The following is a 26,177-nucleotide window of genomic DNA, read 5'->3' as shown; positions in this document are numbered from 1 at the left end:
TTTAAGTCCACAACGGCTTACAGGCTTACCAGCTAAAACATATTTGGCACTTACCTTTGAATAATTATTTACACAGCATGGTAATGAATATATGAGTAACATCTATAACTGTGTCCCAAAAGCTTAGTCAGAAGATACCTAATTAGCTCCACAGCCCCTCAAAATGTAGCCTAAGGATGTATGCCAGTTCTGAATATACCATGGTGTAATTGTAATGTTATGCAAAATATATGCTCAATCATTCTCTTGTAAAAGCATATAAAAATATTGAGGTGAAAAAGTTAAATCAAAGACATATTTCCAGTAGTGCTTGCTCTACTCAAAAAATATGTATCATCTGGAGTTCTGAATGTAAAAGAAAATGTTCCGTATTTTGGTTTCTGAAATGTTTTGGTTTATTTTATCAAGCATCCCTGAAAACATGCATTTTGAAATTTTGCTGAATGTTTAGAAGTAGTACTTGCTATCCACAGATAAGCACTGTTTTATCTTTATTATTCTTTTTTTTTTAATAAACTTAGCTTCTCACAAAGCAACTTCCTAGTCTTTTGAGCAGCCCCTTTTCACAGGCTTAGCTTCATAGAAATAATTTTCTGTTCTGTGTTATTTTTAGCACCACAGTTTAAGGCTGCTCCTTGGAGACAGAACTGTGATGGTGACAGAACTGTGATGATGACAGTCTAAGACTTGCACCACACCAGTAAATGCTTGGTACAAGAGTAATAAAAGAATACATAAAAAATTAGTGGAAACTATAACCCCATGCAAGGCAAAAGAAGCAGAAACCTATTCTGCAATTGCAGCAATAAAAAACAGAAGTGTAGCATAAAACAAGAAGGCACAGGACTGGCTGCTCTGTAATCCCAGATCAGCACATGTGCATTAGGAAAGGATGCTCTGGAGTTTGTTGCATAGCTGTAATACTGTGAAGTCAGAGTGCAGAAATCACATTCACCGTTGTATTGTAATGTCAAGACCTAACTTCATTAAGTCTTCAAACACAATTTCATAGATAAGATAGAATGGCATTCAAAATAGAGCACTGTAAGAAAGAAACCCTGGTTAGAGATTGCTGTTAGCTAGGCACTGCATCTACAGGGAATATGTACTGACAGATGTATACCTGTGTATACGGCACCAACCCATAAGTCTAAGAAAGTACAGAATTATCTCGGTAAAGGTCACTACAAACAAACACACTCTATTGCCATAGATTATTGACTCTTTGAACCTAAAATAGAGAAGCCGAAAATATCAAGATAAAGGAAAGGTCAGCTTTTCTAGAAGTGAGCAATAAAGATCGAAGGCTGCGATGGCAGACACAAATGCTACTGGTTCTTGTTTTTTTCTCAAGTATACGGGCAGCTGCATGGACAGGGGATATTCTCCATGCATAACTACATGTTTATAAAGAAAGCTGAGCTATTTCAAGGCAGATTTTTTTGAAAACTATCCTAAAATAAATTAAAACTGTAAGGACCATGAAAAGCAGATTTATCTTATTTTCAGAAGCAAAGTGTTCTGCTGACAGGGATGAGTAACTAACATCTGGACCAGTCTTTCTAAATCCAAGTCAATGCTGACTGCACTGATTTAGCTCCGTTCCAACATTCTCATTAGATTAATTGTCAAATTTACTTTTAACTCTTATTCATGTACACTATATCAGGAATCTATTCAACATGACTATGAATCAAAGATGTACTAAATCTCTCAAACACAATTATATCCATTCTCATTTTAAAACAACAATCTGCACCTTCACAGAACAATCAAGTCTCTATACTACATACTCAGAGGCCAGCAGGTCAGTCCCATGCAGAGCTGTTCTGGACCTCAGTGTAGAAGTACTAGCCAACCTAAACCAACTTCACTGCATGCCAGAACAGTAAACAATAAACAAATAAAGCACAAGCAGGGAGTTCAAGAGCACTGAACGAGGACAGATATATCTAACTACACTGACAATAGGAGCTGATACCACCTGGGGGAAAGGGCTGCAGAGCAGACCCTGCAAGCACAACTGCAAGGACCCAGAAGAGTCTCCAGAAAGGGTTGAGGACTTTCAAAGAGGACTACCTAAACCCATGTGTTACACTCTGGTCCAGAAGCTACTTGCTTTTACCAGCTGTACACTTTAATTTTGGACTTCAAGAGATTTTATCCACATGAACCCTTGCAAAGTCTTTGATTCTTTAATACCTTGAGTTCACATCAAGAGAAAACCCACATATTTTTCTCTAAGAGATTTCTTTTAATTTGGTGAGAAAATAGGTGTTTTGTCAAAAAGGGTTTTATAGAGATAACATGCAAACCAAGGAAAAGCATTTCACTATAACAGTACAAAGAACTCAATTCACAGAAGCACTGCACTTAATAGCAAACTATAAACTATTACTAGACAACCACCAACCCAAACTTAAGTGAATTAACACAATTTGACTATGGACAACAGGTGTTTAAATTGCCCACAGGAGTAAAGGAAGAGAGATTAAAAGGAGAAAGAATAAAAAGAGAAAGAGAGGAAACATATTTACCACTCTGGAGGTCACATATTGACAGGTCAGGAGGGCAGAGGCCAAGAGGATGATGGAGACCATGTGCATGTCTATTTATAGACTCTGGCTAATGTGGCCATTCCCTCTAAGCAGGACCTTTGGCTCACTGCCACTCACTGTCCCCCTAGCCAAAGTGAGGGGTGCCACAGCCAATTGGAGGCTCCAGGGGGTGTGTTGTGGGCAGGCCACCAGGCAGACCTTATTGACAACCCAGCCACATGGCTTTCCCTGCCATGTGCTCTGCATGGACTCAGCCATGTTGGCTCCAGGCCTAGACCTAGCCCTTCCCTTACCCCTCACCCCCCGCAGTGGTTTATTTGACCCATCAATCAAACAATCCAGTGAGATACGAACCTGGTCTCTGACACCATGGCTCTAATCTTACTATGTCTTAGTACATTAGGCTGAATGGTCTTGCAGATGCTACAATTCATTGCTCTATTTACCACTGTCAGATCAGGAAGTAAAGAAACTACTTTAGTCACAGAAAGCAGCATCATAGCTTCATGTAGACGGAATGTTAATGGAAAACTAAGGGAAGAAAGAAATTGCCACAGATAAGAGTCCACAGGGTGAATAACTGCAGTTAAAAGGGATACATAAGATAATAAAGAGCAAAGGTTTATCAGTAACTCAAAAGTGGTTAGTGACCACAGAATCACAGAATATGATGAGTTGGAAGGGACCCACAAGGATCATCGAGTCCAACTCTTAGCCCTGCACAGGACCATCCCCAAAAATCACACCATATCCCTGAGAGTATTGTCCAAACACTTCTTGAAATCTGTCAGGCTTGGTGCTGTGACCACTTCCCTGCAGAGCCTGTTCCAGTGCCCAGCCACCCTCTGGATGAAGAACCTTTTTCTAATACTTACGCTAAACATAAAATAAAATAAAAAGGAGCTCTGCATAACATGGCCTACCAAACAAAGAGAAGTCAGTTTAAATTAAATGCAAACAATTATTTTCCCACTTTTCCAGTATTTCAGTCACCATTTTAAAATGTTTCAATAATGCAAGATACAGCTAGTTACCATAAACTGCAAAAAGAGAGCTTCAGACCCTCAAAAGTAGCTGCAGACTAAGTCTACAGTCAGAAGTTAAACCAAGTGAATTTAGAGGACAAGAGGAAGTTTTGCAAGAGAAATTAGATTTAACTACATAAAAAATTGTCATCAAACAAGATAAACTTTGTCTGTAAATATTGAGGGATTTTAGATTTAGAGTAAGAATGATGTGGAAAATTTTAATCTTGGATGTTTACTTGACAGATGTGACATCGAGTGCTGGTTATAGAACTTGTCCTACTACCCAGGAAGGTCTTAGTGATCATGTTAGTTAGCTAAATGAATAAAACCATAATTTTTTTCTAAGTTCCTAAGTTTGAGATTTTTGCTAACACTGCTTTAATCACACCAAAGCTGAAACCTAGCTGAATTACAGCTGTTGATCACCTCCACTGATTATTGATCAGCCCAAAAGATTATTTTATGGGCAGATGAAGGAAGTTAGCTTGAATATTGATATCTGAAGGATCACAGACATCTTTGTCACCAAAGATACCAGAATGGACTTAGACTGTAGCATTAAGATATTAACCCCTCTGCAGAAACAAAAAAATCCTAGACAGCTCCCTCAGGCAAGCAAATGGTAGTCCTAAATTATGGAAGAATTCAGTGAGTCCAAAAAGTCTCTCCCTGTCTCCTTGCTTAAATAATTCATCAAAGGAACATGAGAAAAGCCATGGATGGTAACACCATAGGTTCACCTATGCAAGAGTAATGTCTTCAACAGGGAAAATGGTGGCAATAAGGTGGGAATTAATATGCAAATAAGGCAAAAACACAGTTGTATTTCTCCTGGCATACTGTCCCAGCTTCCAGCAGTCTACAGACAAAATAGAGACAGCATCTTTTCTCTGAAACAGGCAACATCTCTTTTCCCTTGGTCTTGAAGCTTGTTTCTTGAATATGAGAGCAACAGAATCTGCTGCAACCATCTAAAAGGAGGAGATGACCTTCCCCTTTAACGGAAACTACTGAGCCTGGCCCTGGAAAAGAGATGTCCAGAGGTGGAAGCGAGCAAGAGTGAGGGCATCTGCACAGAGCAGGCTGCCCACCTTGCATGCAGAGATCACTGAGAGGGGCAGACAAAAGCAGGGCCACAGAGACAATGGATCCCTCTTCATGGATACTAGAAGGAACTGCACATATTTCATAGCCACTCAACTACTCATTTAACTGACTGAAACCAAACCAAAGAGGAAGGACCTGCCCCACAGAAGGAGAAGGAATGGGGCTACAGATTGATTTTGGTATTCTTTCTGGCCCAGTCACTTTGAGCATCCCCCCTTAAAACAAACAAACAAACAAACAACAACGACAACAAAAAGTTGCTTAAATTTCAACAAAATTTTGCTTTATATTACTTTTAAAATCTTTTGTCTCTTTTGGGGGATCTCAATATAGTTCAAAGCTAGACATGCCTGCCTAAGAGTTAAAGTCAAAACAGGAGTCTGGTACAATCCTCAAAGGGGCTTTACTTTCATCCTTTGTCATCTTTTCTCAGATGTTTTATCAATGCTCTATCAATAGAGTTCCATAGGGCCAAATGAAAGCTCTCTAGAAATCTGAAGATTTGCAGTATCTGTTTATTTAAAATCTCAGTACTAATTTTTTAATAACACAGATATTTCATAGAATTAGACTAAATAAATTGATGAACAGGTGCAAGAAAACTGAACAAGAAAGAGTTCTGCATTTTAAACAGCAGCTAAGTATGGAAGTTTTATTATTTAAATTAAATGTCAGTACCTTCAAATTATATTAATGATTCAAAGTTCATAATGAAAAAATTGTATCAATGCGGGGGACTGATAAAGAATTCTAAAATCTTTCTAATTCACTCTACCAAATGCAATTTAAAGTTATTAAATTTCCAACACTTCACCCTCTATATAAATCATTATTCTAGTAGAAAGTTAAACACTGAACTAGAATCTACTTTCATTGTTATGAGAAAAACATGTTGAACAAATTTACCCAAACCAACAGAGTACAAGATTTAGTGTATATTAGGAAATTCATTTCCATGCACTGGAGAACTAAAATCCAGAGACTCAGAGTGGCACTACTTCAGTAATGATAAATAAGTGACAGCTATCACCAAGATAGTGGAACTGGGGAATCAACAATAAGAATCCATAAACCTGTAAATTAATGGAACTTGTAAACTTTTCAGTAAAGTTTACGGGTTTCATTAAATGTTAGTAGAAATTATGTGTATGCTTTAGTAACATTTATTCATTAATCTAACAGTTTGCCATGAATGCAGAACAGGGAGAAATTATACAGAACACATACAGTCCTATTTACTTTCAAGGTTGTTATTCAGCTACTGAATAACAGAAACCTATGCTGCCAAACATTCCATTTGTTTTCATTTATTTTACTGGCATAACATAGGACAAAAAATGATCACTAGTTGTTATGTTTCTTCTAGCATTGACTCCAACTGCTTTGCAGTTTTGAAAAAATATCTTACTGAGAGCATATGCAAGCAGTGCTGTTTGATCTTTACTGACTCTCTGTGGCTTTTCAAAAGTACTTAGAGATGTTAGGTTTAATTCAAGAAGTCCTTTATGGTTCAGTGCCACTTATCTGAGGCAGAAAAATAGGGGTATAAATTGATTTCTTAAATTGTCGATGTGAGAGCCTTATGTTCTCAGCCACCATGATTTCAAATGCCTTCAAATATCTTCAATTTCTGCATTTTCCTATACCTTATTAATACAGCACTTTTGCTGTTATAATATGTCAGTACACCTTTTAACTTCTTAACAGCCAATAATCTTTATGGGCTAACAATGCCCATTTCCATGGCAAATAGTCTGTCAGCAGCAGATGTGGAAGGTCTTGTTTACAACCTGATTACCATTGTAGAGCTCTAACTGGCTGTGTATTTTGCACAGAAAAAATAAATGTCAATATATTATCTGTGTATATGAGTATCCAGTCAATGATTTATTGATTACGAGCTATTCCTCTTCAAGACTGTTCCATCTTTCAGCCACTGATGTGGATGTACCTAGTGGGGAAATTCAGATTGCATGAAGAACATAAATCTGAAATTCCATAACTTTGAAGTGCTTAGCAGCCAAGCAGACAAAAAGATCAAGTTTTTATTGGGCAATGCACAGGTAGGTTTTATTACTGTCCTTCAGTTAAATGTGAGATTTGATTTGGTTCTCTTTTCAGGATATGCAGATCTTGTCCTCATACACATATGCAACTATCTGTATAAAAACCTCCGCATATGTCTATATATAGAAAGTATGCATACAACTACTTTTATTTCACACAAATACAGAGTCTTCCTGGTTTTACGTTGGCAAGTGATTTATTATGGTGATAAAGTATTGGAGACCAGAAGCTACACAAAGAGCTCTCTATACATAAGTATTAATTATAATACATAATACACTCTTTATACTTCTTTGTTCTTCCATGAAGTGATTATTTCCTGATCTCTCTGATGTATCTTGGTCATTCACTCAAACGTACAGTGCAATGATGCCAAGGTCAAATTTGCTCATTCAGTAATGTTTAGCCAGCTTATTAGTATCAGAAGGTCTGGAAAAATGAAGTCATGAGCTCTCTCTGTTATTCATCTTGGGGTAACTGGGACATGACTGCATTTTGAAAACTTTTTGAGAAACTGAATTTGAAAACCTGTTCTGAGAAATTACCATTCTGATTAACCTGGTGGAATTGTGAGGCCAGAAACATATGAAAAATGGCTTTCTGAAAAGATCTAGAAGGTCCAGACTCAGAAAAATTCATCTGCGCTTTTTTCAGAGAGGTTGCTTGTTTTACTTACACAGAACAAAACTATGAAACTTACCAAGATCTAGGTAGATCCCTGGAACAAATGAGTTGAGAAAAAACATAAGAATAACACATCCCAGCACAGTCAGGCATTTGATAAGGAGAATTTTGTCTGTTATTCTGTGCTGTAGACAGACAGACAGGAAAATAAAATTAATAACTGTGTTAAAGAAGGAGCTATCTATTATGCACAGAGTTCACAAAAGCATGCGTGAAGTGCAAACTGCTAATCCTGTATTGTATACTCCTCTGCAGTACAAAATAACAGAACTACTTAAATAGTTTTTGCAAGTATGCATCTTATGCATACCTATGAAAAACAAATATGTGCCCCAATGTATTTTAAGAGATACAAGTGTCTAGCACCTGCTGTATACATTCAGTTGCGTTCAGCCACCCCCAATCACAACCTCATTTCACTAGGAGAAGTGCACTTCCTACCTCAGAAGGCATTCTAAGCACTCTGTGGTTTCATGGCCCTGCACAAAATCATCCTTTTTTTCATGTGTGCTTTGAAAACCCATAAACTACCCTAGAGGTCAAATCTTCATGCCCCCTGTACAACTCTCACAGACATGCCAAGCCCACCATCGCTATGGAGTTTCTACACCTCCATGGCCAGCTTCTGCTTCCCTGTGCTAATCCTCTTGTGGCCTCAACTGTCAGACTCAGTGCTTCCCATTGCAACTCTACTTCTGTGCTCTGATCTCAATTTCATCACCAACCCAGGGAATCACCTTCTCCCAGACTGAGTTCCTCCCCTGTTTAGAGTTTAAAGCTCTGCTAAAATCTCTGTGCTTTTAAAAAATTGTCTCTTATGCAATGCCTTGAAAAAGGTGTAAAACTTTGTAAGAAAATCTGTTGGTTTTGCTGTGGTTTGGTATGACACCTAGGACAGGGGTCTCCCAGTCAAGGACTTGAGCTCTCAGAAACAGGTCTGGATTCATTAGTGATGCCAGTAGAGAGAATGTGACATTTACACAATTAAATTTAGGAGACATTAATCCCACTGCAGAGTTTACATCTCCTCAGTTTCATCATAAAGACTTAGGTGATATGAATGTGTGCTCAGCCAAAAGAACAGGATTTATCCAAGTCATTTATCCCTTCTTGAATAACAAAAGTAGTAATGTCACACACAGTGCAGTAAATTAGAGTCAGCACTGAGTACATTAGGAGGAGTGTAGTCTATCATCATTCATCATCACCTTAAACAACCTATTGACACTTTCTGAACCTTTCTGGACACAGATGAAAAATTTAAGAAAACAGTGATAAATCATTTATTGATTCCTTAAGTTTTATTTTTCTAAGGAACAAAATTATAAAACCTAACAAAACCTCACTAACAACAACCTTGTCCCACTGAGAAGCCAGTCACCCTGCCCGCCAACTTTTCTGCTACCATGAGAGTTATTAAATTTCCATTAGATTCAAAGCACTATTTCTATATAAAGGCATAACTTCATTTACATGAATACTGAGAAAAACTGCCATCTACTTACTTTTTTCTGAAGTTCCTGAATATTTGTTTCCCAGTTTTTATCTTCTTGTGAAATTTGTCTGAAAGAAAATGACACCTGCTTTTTTCCAGAGTGCCAAGAGTGTTGGAATAAATCCCTCTTATAACATATACATCACCTCTTTCCTCTTTCTTTGTGGAGTTACTCATATTACAAAGGAGTCACAGCCTTCCTACAGCCAACATCAAAATTCCCACGAGCATTCAGTTAAGACTCCACTCTGTAACAAGCTCCACTAATACACAAACCCTTCTGTTCATGGAGAGCCACAGGCTGGGAAGGAGCTAGACTCCAGGGTATGGACCTTAGCATAGGATCTGGCTATCTGCATTATGTAGTTCCCTTAGTAGTTTCAGGAGCTGATGTGTGTCACTTTGCAGTAAAACAAGGGTCATGTGCTAACATTAACAAGTCAGAACACATATGTTTTGCATTTGCATTTTATAATGAAGTTTTTTAAGATCCAAATAACTCCATTGCGTTATCAGCATAGTCAAGCCCTCCAGCAAAAAGCCTTGGGGTTTGCAGTTCAGGAGCACTGTTGTTAATGCTAATGAATTTTCACATTGCTGTAAATGTGCTGTGCTGGAGGAATCCCGATTTCCAAGATTGAATATAAGATTTTTATTTATATTTCAGAAGTGTCTTCTTTAGAGTATTGTAAAGTCTAATAATCTGCTACAACCTTTTGAAAAGGAGGCAATTTTAACAGCCTTTTTTATCCTTAAGTATTAATACTGTCACTCAATTCAAAGTACACAATATCATAAAAAATAATGTAAAGTATCTTATTACTGGAATAGTTTAAAAAATAATATTTACATTTTCTTGCTCATATTAACATGTTTATTAATTAAAACTAATTATTACAGTTTCACTTTAGTCAATTCATATGCACAATATTTATCACTGCTATTCTCAGTAATCGAATTCCATGGCATAACATCTGGTTTTATCAGAATGTAAACAAAACAAGGTTATAATTTTTATTAGTCCTAGTTCATATAAACTTCTTTTCTATACATAAACAGATCATTATATCCACACTCAAGTTCACACTAAAAATTTGATTATGAAATAATTTTAAAACACAGCAATTCACTGGCGATGTCTTTCAAACTCAACCATTCATTAAAAAACACTTGAATTTTTCAGTAAAAAAAAAAAGAAATTACAACATTTTACTGCACTGAAGCCACAACTGCAGAGAAAAGTGTAATGACATATTTGTGATCTTTTTAAACCAAAATCTACCTGAAAATTCTAAGCCTTTAAATTTGGGTTACATTGATATATATTTTCTGGGCCTTACACATTGGTTTTGTCCTAAAATACTTTGGGTTTTACTGAGGCTGAAGGTGGCTTCATATCTGCCCCAACATCCATGTGATCAAGATAGCTAAGAATATAGGTCTCATCCCAGTGAGGATGCCTGATCAAATATTACTGAAGTTACTAGGTATGAGCCCTGGGCTGGTCGAAGCAAACAAAAATGTTACCCCTGATGTTAGCAAAGCCACACTATCATTGCTGGCTGTAGACTGAGATGAGCAGGAGCTCCTTGCCAATGCAACAAATGACCTGTGCCTGCAGCTTGTCCAGTCCAAGGACTGGAGTAGGAGAGGTGGGACATGTTTGCCCTTGCTTACCTATGAAACGTTCTCAGCTTCTTCCTCAGGAGCATCTCCAGAGTCAGCACCTTCTGCATCAAGAGGCATTTCACAGCAGTCTCCTCTCTGCTGGCTGGGTTAATGCGCTGTGCAGTCAGTCTCCAAACATAGATCTCATGTTTCAACTCTGAAAAGAAATGAAATTCCTTCAATGTATGAGACCAGAGATGCACAAAATGTGTGCCATGTGCCCTGGACTCAAAGCTGTTTCCCAAAAATTTTGCTTAGGAAGCTGTTTTGTCATTTTTTTGCAGAGCTAAAGGGAATGAAAAATAAATACAAATTTTTAAAAATTTTAAATAAATTAATCACTAAGTCCTTTCTCAAAAAGAATAAGTACCGTCTTCAAATGTCTGCAAATGCCTTCAACAAGCTTTAGGGTTAAAATTGTAGCACATTCATTTTTCATCAGAAAATAAACTGTCAGTATACATTAATATACTGCTAGCAAGATACTAGTTCACTTTGTAGTTAGGCATTACAGCAAAAGCTCCTTCACTGCATTCAGAAAAGACAGCACGCTTGTATGTTCATACAAGCAATTTTATCGATGTAAGGCAAAAGTGAAATCTGGCAGTGTCTAAAGGAATATTGTTTAATAATATTTTATTGGTTTCCTAAGAGGATCTAATTCTTCGGCACCGTAAATATGCGTTAACACAGCTACCATCACCTTTGTGCTGACCTGGATGGTATCTGATCCTGGGTAAGTTCAGGCAGACTGATTAACACTTTGAAATCAGACTCCAAAATCTTATTAGGATTTTCAGTCCTTTTTGATTATTTTTTTCACCGAATAATCAAAAAACATGCATTCATGTTCAAAAGGATGTTAAACTGGGCAGGCTGAAAAAAAAGCTTTAAATTTTACAGGAAATCACTAAAGAAACAAAAGCAGAACATTCAGAAACTGTCTGCACAAGTGCTTCCTGTTGAAGCAAGAAGATGTTTCCTCACCCTTCTTTTCTATTCCACTCAAATTTCATGTTGTTGAAGACAATGTGACAAGAATTCAAGGCTTTATATTTTAAGATCCCTATTCAATCAGCAAATTGCTGTTATCCTAAAATATCACAGAATCAAGCAGGTTGGAAGAGACCTCTGAGATCATGAAGTCCAACACCGCTGTGGTTACTAGACCATGGCACTAAGTGCCACATCCAGTCTTATCTTACAAACCTCCAGGGACAGTGAATCCACCACTTCCCTAAGCAGACCATTCCAATGGCTGATTACTCTCTCTTTAAGAAATTTTTCCTAATGTTCAATCTAAACCTCCCCTGGCACAGCTTAAGACCATGCCCTCTTGTCCTACTGCTGGTTGACTGGGAGAAGATGGATGTGGAAGTCATGTAAACAAACTATATGTGTTATTTATAAAAAAAATAAATGATGTAATAACAAGACAAATTTAAACATGTTTTGATGTAGGCAGTGATATTAATATTTTCTGCTGCAAATCCCTAGTGGTTCATGGTATCTGTTATCAAAACGAGTACTAAATATGTTTAATTCCCCACCTTCGTGACTAAGTATTTATAATGATAATACAGAGTGAATCATGTAAAGATTGACCATGAGAAGGAATTATACCTGACAGAGCTCAAACATTTAAAAGCAAAAGTGTGTCCAGAGTCTGCCTAGTTGAAAAAAAAAAGGTATCTGAACAAGAATTAACTTACATCTTGTATGGTACGTGTCTATAGATGAGCACACATCAGTCAAAGTGGTAATGTTTGCCTAAGTTTTACAGTGCAAGAGCAGAAATATAAATTCACACTATTGAAAACCCAATGACTATCCTAGGTTATTAAACAACTACTGCTCAGCTTCTTCCCAGAAGAGATTAATACCTGAACCACAGATATCAAAAAGAATCTACCACTTTCCTTCATAATATGTTTGGTGATCCTTGACAGGAGCATAATCTGACACAAAATTATATTAAAACATGTATAGGTCCTGCTTATCAAAGGATCTATGTCACTTTGTGTGGAGATGCTCTCCTATCATCATTTACTTTTGCATCAACATTTGTGGCACACACAAATATATAAGCAGTAATTTTCCACTCTCTCCCAGAGGAAAAAAAAGTCCTTTCTGTACCTCTTTCTTATGTTGTTTTTGAGTCAGTTGGACTATAGCTTTGAAACTGTCCTCAGTCCAAGAGAAAAAGTGTAGTTTTGTCTTTTTCTCTGTCAAACACTCATGAAGCATGATCATCCAGTTGCTATTCTGCTTCCCTATAGCTTGTCTTTGCTGCAACAACTTTTCTGATGACATCTGTTCATCCTGCCATAGCATTTCTCCCCATCCTTTCCAAGTGAAATTTCACCAAGGGTTTTGCTGATAAAGGGAAGTTGAGTCATTCACCATCTAACTGAGGTGCAAATCCCCAACAATTATTTTCATACAAAGTATCTTTATCTTCTCTCCCTTAGAAAGAGGCAGCTATCATCACTGTATCTGTGCCACAAAAAAACAGATGGAGTAGAAAGCAGCATTACTTGGCATTGGAAATTCCTGTTCCACATCTGAAGCGCCCTGGGGCTAATCTCTGAATTGAGCGACATCGGCCTGGTACTTTCTGGTCTATGTTAAAAACTATACTTGTGGCATATATACATGGCTTTGATCATGCCTTTATGTACACTATGCTTGATTTTTTAGTCATTAGTTTTCTAAACATCCCAAGGATGTGAACAACTGACCTGCTGTGGAATTTACTTCAGCGCAGACTGTACTTTGAAAATGAGAACAGTTGACACATCTTTTATGCTACAATTCCTGTTGCAGTAATAATTTGTGAAGAGATTTTCTAGGTCATTCCATGGAATGTTTCTCATATTTCTCTTTCATGCACACTTTTATTGTAATAGCTCATTGTGGCATCAGGTGATACATATTTATTAGCAGTAGTTTTTGATTTGAAGGAAATATAATGCAGGACCTTGAAGTCAGCATCAACACTGAACATGGATAAAAGCCTCTGAGTCCTCTTGCTATACTTTTCCCATTTTATGTCTACAAACCACTTAGGCAGCAAGCCCCAGAGTTTTGGAACATCTGATATTTTATGACATGCTATGCTACACATGGACAAGGGCCTAATGTATCTACAGAGTCTTATCAATCACTTTGAAATTATGGCCAAAACAGCACAAGGGCAGTATTTGGTTGCCACAGAATAGGAAGGTCTCACACCCTGTTTATCCATGTCCTGGATAAACAAGTTCCTGTACTCTCCTTGTATGAGAACTAATCATAGAATCATAGAATCAACGGGGTTGGAAAAGACCTCCGAGATCTACATGGTCATGTTAAGGGTGAGCTCTCTCCACTTGTCCAACAAACCCAATCTGCAGTATTTTCACAGGGTTAGCCTTATGGTGGAACAGCCTACTATCAAATTTATCCTACCACTGGTAGGTCTGTTGCTAGTAACTGAAATGATGGTACATGTGTAGCATGGCACTTTATCATTAGAGCAGCTAAATTAACTGCAATTGCAGTAGCAGTAGTCAAAGTCACAGAAGCAAAGCTAAGTTTAGTATGCAGTGACTGGAATACAAGAAGACAAGAGAGATGCAGCTCAGTCAGCACACTCAACCCGTTATGATACTAAAATCTTTGTGAATATGTTACATTCATAAAGCTCACAGAGCACCACAGCAATATACCTAGCATTATTATTTCACAAAAATTATCTTTTATTCTTTTTCTGTCTCTTTTTTTTCCCATAGAAAATCCATTTACAACTAGAAAATAATATTTTTTGGCTTAGTTATAGGATCAAATAAAGGATCATCAGACATGTAAGCTCTATGCTGCAAATCCATTCTGGTTTTGTCATTTAACATATTTTGCCATGGAGACCACAAATATGACATCCTGAATCCATTGAAATTAATGGAATTTGAGCTGCTGATCTGGACTATGACATTTTAGAAAATATTTTCTGCATTTTCAAAAATATTAAATTTAATTTAAAAACGCATATTATTTCTGAAGTCTGACAATCAATAGTCAGATTTATTTTCACTCGAGTAATCACACATTCCCTCCCACCTGACTGCCAATAACAAAGAAGACATCCTCAAAAACTGAGTGTAATTAATTTCTAATCTCACAATCTGAAAAGGCCAGTTTTGTTAATTGAATATACTCAGAAGAGCGTGACCAACCTTGATGAGATGATAAGAATTATCATTAAACAGCAAGTTTTAATCTGCACATGCAATAAATACATTAACTATCCTTTTGCAAGCAACACAAGTTTACACTGCTGGGTTGTGACTAACAACATGCTAAGCATGTTCCTCTAAATGTTTTGTTTAGTTTTTTTCTCCACATGCTACTGTAGCTTAACTATTTTCAGTAAAGCAATTATTTTTCTTAGATAACTTCTCAGAATAAGAATATTTCTGTTTAAATGTTAACTGCAAAGCAAATTAAGTATCATGAATTCTAGTTTAATCTAGTAATAGTAATATCTATAACTTTTAGTAATTTTTAAGTCCCTGGTATTATGTAATCAATCCTCTAAGCATTATTAGACTGTAAGTAAGTGTCATTTCCATTTTAAAAGAGCAGAAACTAAATCCAAAAGGTGAAACCCAAGAGTAGAAAAAATTCACCTCGAGGGATATTTCAGCTCAATAGCTCATGCCTCTCTTCTAGAGGCAGCACCCCTCAACAGACATAAGAGTAAGGCTCTAATTCGGGGAGAAGGGCAAGGGGAGGAGGTAGCGAAAAATCCTGAACTGAAATGTTCTTCTCTTTATTCCTTTGCATAGTCCAGTTCATCAATAGTGGATAAAGGTAAGCAGAGCATAAGCATTGCAAGGACTTCAAAACTACAGCAAAACACACTTTGCCTTATTTAGCTAAATACTTGCAATGGAATGCAAGAAATCTGCACAGTGGTGCATAAAGCAATACAGGACATTTATTTAAGCTTTTCAATTCAGTTCAACAGCTGGGGCCCCATGTGGTAATGAAGGTATCTAATGCCAGCTCTGTTACCCAGCATGGGATTGCATCCATTGCACAGGAATTACAGGATGCCCTCACCTCTGCAGCAGAGCAGTTGGAGCCTGGGCAGAAAACTGCAAAGTTCGGAGGGTGCCACACACCTAAGTCACCTCTCAGGAGTCATCCTCTGGGCAAGCTGGGGCAGGCTGCAGCAGGCCCACGATTAAGCTGTTCAGAAAGCTGCCATACAACAAGTATTCTTCTCCTTCAAAAGACAATTGGAATTTTATCCTCACTGTGTTTCAAGTTTCTCTCTGTAATTTTATCTGCTGAAAGAAGGTACAACAAGGCCTACCCTTGCATCTTATAAGGGAATAGTCAATTTAATGCATCTATGATGGTCACATAAGACTCAGATGGAATAATCCACAGACATTAAAGAGGGTTAGATTTCTCATAACATTCCAGGATGGTTGATAAAGACACACATTGGTTTTGTCCCTGAACGACAGGTGGGATCTCCCTCTCTCAGGGGATATGGGCTCTGTTTTCATCTCCGAGTAAATCAGATTGACAGCCACAAACTTATGTCAGTCCTTGTGGTTTTGTTCCTTAGTTTCATCTACTGCAATTCCCTGTCTTTTAACAGCAGGAATCTGAATGTATTTAGGTTCCATGTGTGCTCATTATCACTTGCTTAATGTACTCACAGTGCTCTGTTCTGTTACACTGAGAACGGCACAGGGTCATGGGAAGTCAAGAGTCAAGTATTTTGAGCATTCATTTATCTAAAATTCCACTGCAGTTTGTTTCAGAAAATTTTCCTCAGGTGTGAAATCTAGAGAAATAATTCTGGTTTACTCACTATCAAAAGATTTTAATTCAGACTGCCAGACTTAAGAATGAAAATCAATTTCGCTGATATTTTCCATTAAAGTACAAGTCTCAATTAAAAAAATCTCCAATTCACTATACTCTGCTCAAAAGTCAATAGATACATTCCAGTTATAAAACATTTCCACAAATCATGACTACTACTGATGTCTTTTCAATACCAGGAAAAGCAGAAGTGGTGCCAGATGGTATTAATGAGGAAAAGAATCATGAAAAGATACAGCCACAAGAGGACAACTCTCTTTTAGATTATTCCAAAAGATAGTGCCTCCTCTAATGCTTTTAATAGGACAAAGTGAGGAGCAAAATAATGAAGCACACTTCAGAGTCATAATAACTTTCATCAGTGGTCTCAATGTAAAAATGGTGACTAATATGTTCAACACATTTTGATAAATAAAAATGGCAGGAGTAATTAATAATCTGTCAAGATTACACTTGTATTTCAAACATCATCCCAGTGAAAGCTTTCTACAACACATAGATACAGACCTAGTGTTAACCAAAAGAGTTCTTTTAAGCTCTGTATATTAGAAAGATCTTATGAACTTTGGAGCCATCACAATAAAGTGAAAAAAATTGTCATAGCTTCGCCAAAACACTGTTAATGGAAAGGCTGGGTCTTTCCAACCAGTGTATATCTGTACAATTGTTTCACTATTGAGGTTCCTGTAGAAAAACAGAGGGCCATAAGTGCTGTAAAAGAAACAGGAGGTATCACTATCTAATTTTTTACCTCCCATCAGTGATTTTTCTGTACTCATTCCTTCCATAAAAAATGTGTGTAATAAATTGTGAAGTGCTACTCTGTTGATTCAAAATGACACTATATTATACTTTCTTTCTGCATAAGACAGGTAAATAATATTCCAGCTGCTTTCCTGTGATGGCTACATTATCGATGCACTAAGCAAATAGTATGAGATTGTTATATTCCCCTTGTTCTGCAATGTCAGAATACTATTTTTATCATCCGAAGACAAGAAAAGACAGATTAATGTTTTTCTCTTTCCAAGGGGAATACTCCATTAGCTCTAAAGCAATTCAAAGAATATATATAGGAATTTAAGCATAAAATTATCTAAATATTTAAAATATAGAAAGTTTCAATGTGTGGCAACTAAAAAACTACACTTATTTTCATCACTGAGAGAGCTATTGAAGGTGCAAATAATAAAAGACAGCTTTTAGTTTACATTTTTGAACATAAAGGCATGGCCCTGGTGGATCCTGATATGTTATCCAAAAAGGAGTATACAAAATGTCTGAAGGCACATTAAGACTGCCTAGTTCCTTTGAGACTTAAAGTCTTACAGTCCTTTCAAATTAAAGATACAATATGTGCCAGAAAGTTGTTATATTAGATACCAATATAATTAATAAGAAAGCTGAATCTTTTAGTTTAGCAGGCTAACATCCACAGTAGGAGAGTGAGAATGTTAACTATTCACTAATCATTGTTAATATATACAACTGGATTGCAGAGAAGAGGGGGGGAGGGGAAGTCAAAAAAACCCAGCCCGCATTTTACTTCCATATAATTCTCCAAAATTTAAAAATGCTTCTCTTGTATTCCAGTGAAATTAGCACCCTGAGCAAAGACAGCAGAGTGCAGTGCATATTGCAAAACTGCCACTCAGATTGAGCTGAATGCTTGAAAACATCTTGAAATATTCCTTTCTTTGGACGTTATTCTCTTCAAAATCTGCTTGCTGGTTTCCTCACTTGAACCAGCTTCCAAGTGAGTACAGCCCACTACTTTCAACATCACATTAAATACCAATAATGTTTTACTGGCAGTTATTAAAGTACCTACATAGGTACAGACACACCTCCGGACTGAGATTTGTCAACGTACTTAATTCAGCTACATAATTGATATACCTCTCACTGATTCCAGATGGTCCCTGCAGTTACAAATATGTAACTAACTAAAAGAGGACTAAGGACTGTTCTCTGACCCCGAGCAGCACATGTACTGATGCTACCTAACACCTTATCCTGGGTTCTCTCTGTGTCCCTGCAGTGTTTTTGTGGCCCTGGACATTACTATTCTTTTATGTGGGCTTTTTTCAGTTCAGAGTGTCTGAAGCAGTATTGGGTTTTCTTGCAAGTCATCACAGTAGTTCTTCCCCAGCAGTAAACCTAAAGGTTTCACATCACACTGCAGGGTATAGTGTGAGGACATAGCATGTACCACCACTGCTAGAGAATGCAGAGGCCACCCAGATACCCTATTCCCTAAGATAACAACAAAGCTCTTAACTCATTAACTAGAGCCACCTGTCCCAGGGAACCATTCCCCCAGGCAGGCACAGCAGAACTATGACAGGCAAGAGAGTTCACAAGGACAAAATAATAATGACTGGGGCTATATACCAGGCTATAGCACTGGGCTATACCATCTCTTCAGCTACAACTACAGTTGATGATGCCTGGGCTTGATCAATCACCTGCAGCACAAAGCACTACAGCAGACATTTGTAATCACTATGGCACACAGAGGGGAAAACTCACCAGACATTAGTGTTAAATGAGTTTTTCAGTTTTGCCTTTTTTCTCTCCTGACCATCCTCTTAGCTCTGCCGCTGTTTGCACAGATTCCCACAAAATGAGTCCTGATGCAAGCAGTACATATTTTAAATTCAGGAACAATGCCTGGACATCTTTCAGGCAGCAGAGTCCTGTCAATCGAACAGCTGACAACCCTTAATTATCATTGCCCTACTTCTTTCCTCTTCTAGATTTCTACATTTTCAGTGCATTTGGTACTTCTTTTTTCCCTTCATCCTCTCCCTTTTCTTCTCTTTGAGAAGCATCTGTAAGGCTCCATATGGAAGAAAGAAAAAGATTTGCTCACTCATCAGGTTACCACATTTCACGTTGTGGGAAACAGTGCTTTGTTTTTCACACATTAAGCACTTTACACATGACTATGATTAATTAGAAAGTTCCTTCTGTTGTTGGCTTTACATGCTGACTCTCATACTACCATCAGTATTTTCCCAGCTGCTGCAGACCATGAGCTACACCAGGGAGAATAATGTGCCCCCCCCCCCGCCTTGGCATCACCACTCCTGCTTCAAGGGTGGATCTCTCTTTCAGCCAGCAAAACAATAGGAAATGAGAGCAAGCAACAGAGGAGAAATGGGGGGCTAGTGCCAAAGAAGTTGTTGTGTTAGGAGAAAACTCTTCCTCTTTGGCAAAAATGGCAATAATAATACTTGTCACTAGACCATGTGCCACCCACTCCCCTGGGGATAGTGACCTTCCCAAACACTGAGGTCCACATCTCCACAGCTTAATAGCAGAGACATAATAGTGTATTGTTATGCTTCCCAGGAACTAAATAATGTATTGTTAACCCTTAAGGGAACAAAAAACTTTGGTTTCAGGTTTTCAGAGGGAGAGTGGGAACAGTAAGCTTAATTCCTCTCAGACTCATATATTATTATTTCTGCTTACATATCCTTTTGGGAAAGTGTAGATATATATACTTTTCAAACCTTCTCAGCTTACTTTCCTAACCCTAGCATCTTTTCCTGAATCACATAGAACAAGGAGCAAATTTGTCACCTGAATGACACACTCAAAAAAGTCCTCAAAACATCCCTTCATTCTTAAAAAACATCAAATTTTCTCTCTCATGGCTGAGTTCTTCAGATTCTTTTTTTCCTTTGCAATATGCCCTGCTTAAAGCCTCTCAGGCAGATAGTGGTTTCTGGGGAATAAACATGCATTTTTACTGCTGCAGAGGTGCTCCAGTTCAGTCTGGAAGCCAATAGAGACACTGGTAACAAACAGCATTGAAATTAAGCTAACAATGTATATTCAGAATATGAGCATTGTCTGTTTTTAAAATTAGTGCTAATCCATTCTCAACAATCTGTGTAGCCTAAAGCAACAGAAAAAACCTTAAAGCACATGGCTCACATGGAAAAAAAATCTGCGGAAAATAATATACTAATTAAATCTCACATATCTTGTTTAATTGCTAATTGGGGGCAGGGTGAGAGAAGGCTACTGTTTAGTTGATTAAAACAGCTGCTTCAAACGAGCCATTTGAAGTTATCACAGAACCATTGCAACCTGAGATGAAAGGACCCCTGAAAGCAACTTAGAACCCATTCTGCAAATCCAAACCATGACAGCTATCTCCTAATGGAGCTCTGTTGGTCTCTTTCTCTTCCCCTTTCACAGAAATTTTCAATAGAGAGAGTGGCTCTTCAGCATTTGCTCTAATTGAACAGCAAAGGACAAGCAGCTGATTATAAGAACACTGATTAGGAGAGTGCTATATCTGAACAGACTAAGCTGCAAATAATAAAGATATCAAGAAATGAAATGAGGGAAATATGCTAACCAGTGTTTCACTGGCAAAAATACCATGTTATTGAATAAAGTGTACTATTCAAATTAATCTAAAAAATTGTCATGCAGACTTTGTTTCTTAAAAATCCAAAACATAAGCTTTAAAAGTTTATAGCCAAAAGCAAAAAGTAACAATTCTATTTTCTAAAATATATATTCACAGAATAATGCTATTATGTCAGGATCAACCATTAGAGTTGGCAGAAATAATTTTCTTGCTCCTTAGGTATTACTTATCTTGAGACACCTTGCAAGCTAGTACTTTTAAAGATAGTGTAAGTATATAATAGCTCTAGTTATTCATGGAAATGTTCATGAAGCCATGACTTTTATTGAAGATAAGAAATTAATAAAAGTAGATTAATTTTTTAAAAATAAGAAAGTTGGGAAGTTATAAAAAATGCTGAATACCAAGAACTTAATAATGTGTTTCCAGGCAATGAGGAAAAGTAATAATTTTATATAATGATGCATAATTACACAGGATTTTATCTGGGAATTTGCAAAGGTTCCTCTCCTCCCCAAGAAAAAGATTCTCATGAATTCTCTTAGGAAAGAGTTAGGTAGTATAACCTCTAGAACACCTCAAAAACGTTTTGGATCTTAATACTGAGAAAGACTCTGGCCCCTAGAGATATACAGGTAAGCTGAGAGCACTTTGTGCTGATGGGTGCTGAAGTCCCTCAAAATAAAATGTCTTCACAAGAAATTCCTAAGCAGTGAAATCTCTTCTCTGACCTTTTTATGAGAACAGGTTCAAGAGATATGGTATAATCCACTACAGAGAGGACTGTCATTTCTGCCTTTTTAATACAATCTTAATCCTAAAGCAAATTTTCCCTGGAACAAGGCAAGGCACTATAAGTGGTACTCATTTTGCCTGAATGAGTTACCTATCATGAAGGTCTCTGACTCCCAGAGTTGGTCACCTTGGACTCTCCTTATACTTGAAAGAAGTAGGCTTTTGGGGGCTGCAATATAACTATTCTATCACACACAGCTACATTAGTTTTTAAGAGCACTTATCTTTCTCCACAGGTTACAAATGAAGCCAAGACAGATCAACCCTACCAAAAGTTGCCCTCCCCATGCTAAAGAGATGCCACATTCAGAGATGTCATACGGCACATTAAAACATCTGTTGCATGGTCAATGGAGGCCTGAATCCTAAGTCTTCTGCAGCCAAAAGTAAAAAAAGCATCAATCCCATGGAAGAAACTGTTATACTCTACTATCCTTGTACAAAGATTGCTAAGAAATTATACTTAGTGAATTACTTCTTACCTCAAAAAGACATTGGGAACATTTTGGAGTTATTATTAAACTTTGTCACTGAAAGAGAAGCCCTAGAACAATGATGAAAACTTCAAAATGACTGAATAGAAAGACATAAAAGCATGAAGACAAAAAGGGACCGACATAGGCAACAGTCATTGAAACTACTTTAACAGCTTCAGAGACTACTGAGGTGCAGGACATAAAAAGACATAGATTAGTTCTCCTGAATTGTAGAAATTATGCACCAGGGAAACTTAGGATTGGAAGAGCCACAGAGGCAAGCTGGAAAGAATTTGGAAAGTTCTACTTTGATGAAATGTCTTTCACTGAACATAAATCAGGGAAAAAACTGCTGAAAAATCCAATGGAAGAAAACCAGCAGCAGGGGAATGCATCAGTGCCTGTCACAAGGGAAACTTGGGTTATTTCTGAAGCTATGTTGTGAACTCAGCACCTTGAGCAGATGTTTTATGATGCAATACAGAACATTCTGGTATTCAAGCCTATGGCTATAATAAATGATGCAAAATATCCATGGAAATTTTGAAATATATTTAATAATTCATGTCAAAGCCTCAATTTGAGCACCAGAAAAGCATCAATTTCTAAAAATCAGAAAATATCACCACTGAAAATAAAAACTTATTAGTTGAAAAATTAATGTTCAGAGACTGAAGCAGAATGGGTACTTCCATTTGAAGACTGCATTGTGTTCAGTTTCCATTTAGTACATATCAGGTGTAACAATAATAACTTTTTTTCACACTCACACTTACCAACAATTTCACTTGGCTCCTTATTGTAAAGTTTTTTGTTCCAATAAAGAAGTCTGAGAAAAGGAAAGGAGACCAGAACAACAAGGCAGATACCCACAAACATATGCCCCGTGAAGGCTGCAAAATCCAAACCCTGAAAATAAAAATGAAAAACTAAATTAAAAATCACTTATTTTTCTATATTACCTGCAGGGAAAACTATTCAGCTATATGTACTTTAGCAATCAAAAATAAATATAAAGCAATAAACTAAGTTCCAAGTACAGTATCTGCTGTATTTCATCTGTTTTGAGGAGAAAAGCCATATAATTCAGAGGGCTAAAACAAAACATTACAAGTTATTCTGAAACACATTTAGTGTTCCTGACACAGATAGTAAAAATAAACCCAAACTGAATCATTAACTTTCATTTCTCACTTAAATCACTGAAAATTAATTTTAAATCACACTAACTCTGAAACAGTTACATTTTAATGACCTGGTTTTGTGGTAATGTGTTGACAATAATTCTATCAATTATATTTTAACAATAATTCTATCTGAACCATTCTTCTACAATAAAAATATATCAATATTCTGTTTCTTTTTCCACCTTGTCAGTAAATCAACACACTTCTAAAGATTTTGCACAATGGAACCCTTTAATGATAGGGGTTCTCAAAAAGATTAAGCTGAACATATTATAAAGCTACTGCTTTCGAACAATAAGAATGAATACTGACAACTTGCCCTAAAACTTTGAAGTTATCCGTGCTTTGAGCAGAACATTGGACTAGATGATCTCTAGGGTACCTTTCAACTGAACTATTCCGTTGTTCCATATTAAACACACTGTAATGGATCAGGGTTAGCCTTTGGGCTGGGATTGTCTGTAGTCATGGCTTCCCTGCCCAAGAGCAGTTATCCATGAAGCTCCAAGGGAGATCACTTCCAAGTACTCTGGTAGTAAGGAACTATCTTACATTCACAGAGCAGAGGTTGTCTGAACCACTGATCCCAACAGAGCAGCTCTGTGGCACATGTCAGAAAGCATAGTCCAAGCCCTGGATAGCTCAGGTTGCCCAAACTGAACTTTCAGAGCATCTACTGATTTCACAGAAACTCTAGAAATTTAGTGTGTCTCCCTGTGACACACCTCTATGTCTTTATTGTCCGTTGCTTTTTCACTATGAGCTTTTTCATTATGTCCATTGCTTTTTCACTATAGATCCTTCCGTAATTCCAATGTATATTAAAAACAGTTTCTTTTGCAGCATCAGCTGATACTACCTCCGGTGTGTTAAAACTATTGGGAACTTACTATCTTAAATGTGTGTTCTTCTATATTGTCTCCTACCAAAAGAATTTTTGTGGAAATTTCCTAGCTGAAATGTCTCTGGTTCAAAAAAGGGAAAAAAAAGTTTCTCTATTGTACCACAGGGCATAATAAAAAGACACATGACACGAGAAACTGATTACAGTCATAAAGAACTTTCATAGCCAGATAAAGATTGGTGCTCTTTGGCAAAAAAAATCCATAGCTTGCAGACAGTTAAATAAATCTCAAACCATAAATATGCAGACCTAGGATTAGAATTTGATCCTATTAAAAATACAGATTTAAGCTTCATGAGCTAAAGAAAGTCATCCTTAGTTGCTATATAATAGATTCCTTGACTCTTCTACTCTCCAGACACTAAAAGGTGAAACTGTACATCTGCTCATTTGCTGGCTTTTTGCTATAACTCACTACAGCCATTGCTTTTATGGAAGCAGAAGGAAGACCCTTCAGGAATCGGAATGAGATTATTTTAAGAATTGGACAGAAGACTGTGACACCACAATGGAAAATAATGTACCTTCATTTGGTTTGCCTACATAATAGGTCAGCTAGTAAGGTGTCTGACATCTCTGTAAGATAGATTTTACAAGTCAATTTTATAAATGCTTGGAAAGATTAGCCTCTGGGCATCAAGTCAAGATTCAGAGCTACAGAAGACATTTCTGTGAGGGATGAAATCAACATTCATAACTCTAGGAAATTTACAAATAACAATAAATAACAAAAAGAAATCCTGCAAAGGCTCAGTGTTTGTAAGACCTGCCCCCAAAGTATATCTCCCATGTTTATTTCCTTAATTAAAGTCATTTAACATTGACAATAATTGTACTTTTTATATGAGTTGCATCTAAGATTATAGCCAAAAAGAAAGATCAGAAAATTTTGGCCAGAAAAATAAGAATCTTAAAAGCAAGGTGAATTGGCCTTGGTTCAGAAATTTCTCAACTATTGACAATGTGTCATTAAACAGTTCAGAAAATATGCAAAAATTAGCATTCAGTTTTATATATCTCCAAAGTGGCATAAAGCGATGTAGGAAACTGAAGGGAATTAAGCTGTAAAAATACTGAAGCTACACCAGGCAAAATAATAATGCCTAAATCTGACTGGAGAAAAAAATTATCCTGTGAAAGAAAAAATGACTGGGAAACTGGCTGAGGAGCAATAAAGTAATTAGGAGTGGTCAGAATATGCTCAATACAGAATTACCAGAATGAGGAAAATTATTTTTGCACTCAAATTAGTCTTATTAAAAAAAAACAAAAACAGTGAAGATGAAGCTTATCATAAGTTGGCAGCAATGTGCCCACATCATGAAGAAGCCAGCTATGGGGCCAGGTATGATAGTAGAAATTCTCTGTGAAGATACACAGGCTTAAAGATACAAGCTAAAGCAGGAAATAAAAACCATAAATAGGAACCCAAAGAATTCTTGGTAACTCTCAAGTTTAAATATGTCGTGTCTCCATCACATGTTAAAGGACCTTGAATTTAAGGAAGTGGCCCATTGCAAAGAAATGCAGATATAGAAATTCACTTGCCTTTACTTTTTTGTTATTGCACCAACTTCAGAGAAAAATAAAACAAAACTGTGCTTTGTTACTGCAATGCCACAATGCAGAAGCTTCTGAAAAAATACAGCACAAGAAATGTGTCACTTGAAATCCACAAAACTAATTTCTTGATGAAGAAAATCACATTAACCTAGAAGGTAAACTAAAATGCTGAAGTTAGGAAGGAAGTCTCAGATCCGACTGATAGTTGAAAGAATTGAAATGAGATAGAGATCAAATACTCCTAAAAAAAATCAGGATTAGCACAGCTTTATGACAAAAGAACTGATGTAGATAAGGCTTAAAAGCGATTTGCAGACATGAACACAAGAGGAAAAAAAATGTCTACTAGATTTTTTGGCATCATATCCA

At 36.9% G+C, this 26,177-nt stretch overlaps 1 protein-coding gene across 1 annotated transcript in view; it reads right to left on the bottom strand.

Moving 5' to 3' along the window:
• The window catches only part of OCA2 (OCA2 melanosomal transmembrane protein), a 171,604-nt gene that overhangs the window by 80,287 nt on the left and 65,140 nt on the right, over positions 1 to 26,177 (bottom strand). The window contains exons 14-17 of the mRNA XM_051806902.1: positions 22,931 to 23,063; positions 10,617 to 10,764; positions 8,950 to 9,007; positions 7,461 to 7,569 (exon numbers count right to left, since the gene is read on the bottom strand). Of these exons, the coding sequence (XP_051662862.1) occupies positions 7,461 to 7,569; positions 8,950 to 9,007; positions 10,617 to 10,764; positions 22,931 to 23,063 (448 nt within the window). The remainder of the gene's footprint in view (positions 1 to 7,460; positions 7,570 to 8,949; positions 9,008 to 10,616; positions 10,765 to 22,930; positions 23,064 to 26,177) is intronic.

This window comes from Manacus candei, unplaced genomic scaffold (assembly GCF_025592945.1).
Source record: "Manacus candei isolate 608988 ecotype Guabito, Panama unplaced genomic scaffold, ASM2559294v1 h1tg000069l, whole genome shotgun sequence".
Classification (NCBI taxonomy): Eukaryota; Metazoa; Chordata; class Aves; order Passeriformes; family Pipridae; genus Manacus; species Manacus candei.
Note: the sequence above shows the minus strand (reverse complement) of the source record. Positions and strands in the feature narration are given on the sequence as shown.